This window comes from Oryza glaberrima, chromosome 5, assembly GCF_000147395.1.
Source record: "Oryza glaberrima chromosome 5, OglaRS2, whole genome shotgun sequence".
Lineage (NCBI taxonomy): Eukaryota > Viridiplantae > Streptophyta > Magnoliopsida > Poales > Poaceae > Oryza > Oryza glaberrima.
This window is the reverse complement of record NC_068330.1, coordinates 9,802,680-9,807,082: the sequence shown is the minus strand read 5'-3', so window position 1 is coordinate 9,807,082 and position 4,403 is coordinate 9,802,680. Positions and strand designations below refer to the sequence as shown.

Below are 4,403 nucleotides of genomic sequence, written 5' to 3'. Positions count from 1 at the left end.
CGGATGCATGGAAGCACTCGGTCGGTTCGTAGCCAGCATGAGAAAGCTAGGCTTGCCTTTCTTCAACCTAGTGAAGAAGCACAACAAGTTTAAGTGGACAACAGTAACCGAAGAAGCTTTCCAGATACTTAAACGATATCTTGCAAATTCTTCTATTCTCGTCGCTTCGCCACCCAGAGGAGGAGCTCTTCCTCTACGATGTCACCACACCGTACTCGGCCAGTACTATCCTCGTTATCGAGCGCGATCAGGTTCAACAACCGATATATTATGTCACTGAAGTTCTTCACAATGTGAAGGCAATATTCCCAAATCCAAAAGCTGTTACACTGTGGTCATGTATAGTTTAACAAAATGTGAATTATATATATTATAAAAGTATTTCTCACGATGAATGTACAAACATAAATCTAATAAATCTTATGATGTTAAATTAATGATAAAAAAAGGTACAAATGTTTTTTATTTAGGATATAATAGAACGATAAGTAATTTGAAAAATGAAGGAATAGGATATATTTGTAATGTGTGCGTGCTTTAATGTGTCGCCAATATACTGATTTTTAGAAACTGTGAATGTGAGAATTCAATTGGAAGCAGCAATGACTTAAAGCGACACAAGTAATATCAAGAGGGAGCAGATGCGCACATGTACAGTACAGCTTCACATAACTCAAAAATTAGTAATCGTAAATAGTGGAGTAATACTAATACTAGTAGTATTAATTTGCATACTATATAATTAAACTCATCAGCTTTTAAGTGAGGCATGCAATAAAGTGTGCACTAGCTAGCTAGTGTGTATGAAGCATTAATTAGACGACGATCGATAGATCATCGGCATCTGAGGTCCGGGTTGTCGAGGAGCGAGTCCGGCAGGCCGTCCTGGAGGCAGTAGATGGGCGGGATGGTGGGCGTCTGCTGGAGGCCGTAGGCGCTCCAGCAGAATGGGTCGTCGACGAGCTCGCCGCTGAAGGGGAGCAGCTCGACCTCGGACATGGTGATGTTGGTGCAGGGGACGGTGTCGCTGCAGGCGAAGTGGATTGGGGCCGCGCGGACGTCGTAGGATCCCCGGACGTTGGCGTAGGAGACGTCGGTGACGTGCACGGCGGTGGACTGGTTCATGCACCGCTTGTCCAGGCAGTAGTACTGGTCGATGATGATGCAGTTCCGCACGTTCTCCATGCTCACCGTGTCGAAGTTGATCCCGGACACCGACCCCATCCCGCCCTGCCACGTCTTGATCCGCAGCCCGTTGTCCGAGTTCCGGATCACCGCGTTCCGCACCGTCACGTTCGCCACGCACGCCTGCGAGTTGTGCACGCCCAAGCTCCCGATGCTGCACATGCACCACCAAAACCAAATGGATTTGCTAGAAAACTTTCGTAAGCTTTTTGCTTCTAAAATTTTCAGATTTGTGATCATCGGATCGTTTCGAGATTTGTGTATGAAAAAAAAATTGCTCAAAATAATTTTTTTACAAGTCACGCATAAGTTTCCAGTGCTAGCTAACTAAACTATAGTTAAATGCAAATTTTATATAAGTTGTATCGTAGTTAAAATGCAGTTTACTATGTAATTACACTTTAATTATGCTATAGTTACATCTAAAAGTACTTTTATACTCGTAAAACTTAAACATATTTTTAACACTCCCTAATAATATATCAATCAATTATCTATCAGACACCTATGTCGTCATTACGTACCTCACAGACGTCTGAAATGCAAAACTGCAATGCTCTGTAGGAGTTATATGCTCCTATATATGCTAGCCTAAATTTTCCGCACTCATCTGTACTAAGCACCGGCAGCAGCAGAGAATGAAATCAAACACGGAATTTGCTCAAAATTGGATTCTTCTTAATTGTTGAAGGATTGTACTCCTAAAGGAAAAGGTGGTGTTCAGGTATGTCTATGCCTCCATTCTCTGAACACGTGAAGTCGATCATGTGAACTAAATTCTTCATGCATGTGGCCAACTTTTCTTGTCTCTCTCTCCATTTACTTCAGCATCTCACTCTTCCTGTGAGGACGTGAGTGACCAACAAAAAATTCTGGATGTTCTAAAAAAAAACTAAAAATTCTGGAAGTAATCTAGGACACCAGCGGATCATAAGGCAGAACAAGACGAGCAGAAACAAAGGGTGGACGGGTGGTAGCTAAGCTGATGCCGTCATGCGTTTTATACGCTTTGGATGTTTCTGACGCTTTGCTGCTTTCTCCTGAACCGTATAGTCAGGATTGCAGGTTGCCCCGTGCCCACATCCAAGCAACATATTGATCGCCGGCAACGTATGTACACAAACAAAACTTTTTGTGAACCGAATTTATTATAAATGAGAGAAGAGAGAACAACCAAAAAAGGAACGGGACCAAGTGATGCATAAGTTATTCTGCTTTTTTTCTCCCTCTTCAATCCAATATTAGAATTGAATATTGGAAAAAATAAATAAGTAAATAAAACAGATAGAGGAGAATAATGGGTTCTACCTACGTACCTTATGCCGTGTCCAGGGCCGCAAGAAACATTTTGAATGTCGACGTCGTAGCTCCCCGTCCCAATTGAGATGCAGTCATCACCTACACCGGCCGGAAGACATGTCATTTCCCATGTCACATTAGAAAAAGAACAACGTAAGGAAAGAAAAAAGGCGTCAATAAGAGTAGAACATACCGTTGCTGATCATGGAGTTGTAGATGGCAACGCGCTGGGTGTTCTCGACGTGGATGCCGTCGGTGTTGGGGCTGTTCGCCGGCGACCTGATGGACAGCCCGTCGACGCGCACGTCGCTGCAGCCGTCGAACCGGAAGTGGAACTCCGGGCTGTTCTCCACCCTCAGGCCCTCCACCACCAGGTTCCGGCTCATGAAGAACCTCACCAGCTGCACCACCAACACAAACGACATAATTTTTAGATAATGAAAATGGATTACATATCCGGCACAACCATAAGTTTAATAAAAAAAATAAAGATAAAAATAACACAAACGACATATGTGTCAACAATATGTATGGTGTCGATGAGCTAGCTAGCTAGTTTGTGCTCATGGTGATGGTGATGGTGATACGTACCGTCGGGCTGTCGCACGGGCCGCGCAGCGTCGACCCGTTCGGACCCTGCACCGAATTCAGAGTCACCAATGCAAATTCAGAGCCAGTGTTGAGACGAGCGAGCTGGATGAATCGGAGACAAAAAAAAAAAAGTGTTGTGCAGTACCCTGTGAGGCTTGCAGGGGAGATTCCACCAGCCCTCGCCGTTGCCCTCGATCGTGCCGGCGCCGCGCAGCGTCAGGCCGTCGAGGTTGGAGAAGACGAGCCACTGCCGCCGGTTATCCGACGGCGGCCAGCAGTCCGGCCCGTCCGGCGGCATCAGCACCCCATCCACTTGAAAGACGAGGCCGGGCTTGCACGGCCCGGTGAACGTGGTCGTGGTGATGGTGAACGTGCCGTCGGACGGCACCGAGATGACGGCCGACTCCACGGCGCAGGCCGCCCTCCACGCCGCCCGGAACGCCTCGGTGTCGTCCGTCGTGCCGTCGCCCACCGCACCAAACGCCCTGACGTCGAACACGCACTGCTCCGGCTGGGCAGGGATGGCCGGGTCCGAGGGGACAATGCCAGGCGGCTGCGTCTGCTCGTCCGCCGGTGGGACCGCAGGGGAGGACACCACCGTGCCGCCACCCCTGTGCTGCCGGCCTCCTCCGCCACCGCCGCCATGCGGCTTCTTGTGGATATGGTTCCTTCCATGGACACCGAAACCACACAATGCCAGAAGCACAAGCGCCACCACCATCAACAACCGCGGCAAGCCCAACCTCGAAGGTCCTCCTCCCATGGCCGCCGGCAAACTCGAAAAACCGCAGCTCTGCTTCAAGAAACAGGGGGACAAAAGCGGCACTCTCTTGATAAAAGCCTAAAAGCGAAAATTGTTTCAATGCGAGCGTGGCGTCGACGACGACGGGTTCGGTATACTTGTGAGCTCGTGATCTCCTGCTTGCTTGCTCTGGAGTCTGGGAGAGAGAGGCTAGAGGTTGAGACGTCTGCGCACTCATGCTCGTGTGGAGACGAATGGGATGGAGAAGATGGCCACGAGAAGAGCGACACATGTCCAAAGCCCAGGCAATGAGATTAGTGCCATTTTGGGGTGGTGTTGAGTAGACTGCAGCATGGAGCATGGAGAGTGATCTCATCGCCTATCGCTTTCGTCACATGAATCTTTGCAGGTAGCATGTCGAAAAGAAAGACTTGTATAATCTTTGCTGGCTCAGTTTTTGCCGGCTCTGCAGTGAAAAACAATAATAAAAAAATGGGGGAGAATAACATATACTTGTAGAAATTTTCAAGTATTCATACTATATGTCTACTAGTGTGGTAATTGTTTGCCTAAAGCTTGTGGATTG

General features: G+C 47.8%; 1 protein-coding gene across 2 annotated transcripts; it reads right to left on the bottom strand.

Annotated features, from left to right (window-relative positions):
* Positions 1-605: 605 nt before the first annotated feature.
* On the bottom strand, positions 606-4,184 carry LOC127774714 (polygalacturonase At1g48100-like). Of its 2 annotated transcripts, none has more exons than XM_052300996.1 (5): positions 3,221-4,184; positions 3,076-3,120; positions 2,678-2,885; positions 2,502-2,583; positions 606-1,372 (listed from the first exon to the last, which is right to left on the bottom strand). In XM_052300996.1, the coding sequence occupies exons 1-5, from the start codon at positions 3,836-3,838 to the stop codon at positions 835-837; spliced, it is 1,491 nt and encodes a 496-aa protein (XP_052156956.1). In that variant the 5' UTR covers positions 3,839-4,184; the 3' UTR covers positions 606-834. The 2 variants fall into 2 exon arrangements, with proteins under 2 accessions (XP_052156956.1, XP_052156957.1); XM_052300997.1 differs by having other exon boundaries at positions 606-1,339; positions 3,221-4,183.
* Positions 4,185-4,403: the final 219 nt, after the last annotated feature.

What these genes read in the sequence shown, in the direction of transcription:
- LOC127774714 (XM_052300996.1), bottom strand. Translation starts at nt 3,838, where the DNA reads ATGGGAGGAGGACCTTCGAGGTTGGGCTTGCCGCGGTTGTTGATGGTG. An exon ending in TCCCCTGCAAGCCTCACAGG is followed by an intron (nt 3,121 to 3,220) that starts GTACTGCACAAC and finishes AATTCGGTGCAG; the next exon opens with GGTCCGAACGGGTCGACGCT. An exon ending in GCCCGTGCGACAGCCCGACG is followed by an intron (nt 2,886 to 3,075) that starts GTACGTATCACC and finishes TTGGTGGTGCAG; the next exon opens with CTGGTGAGGTTCTTCATGAG.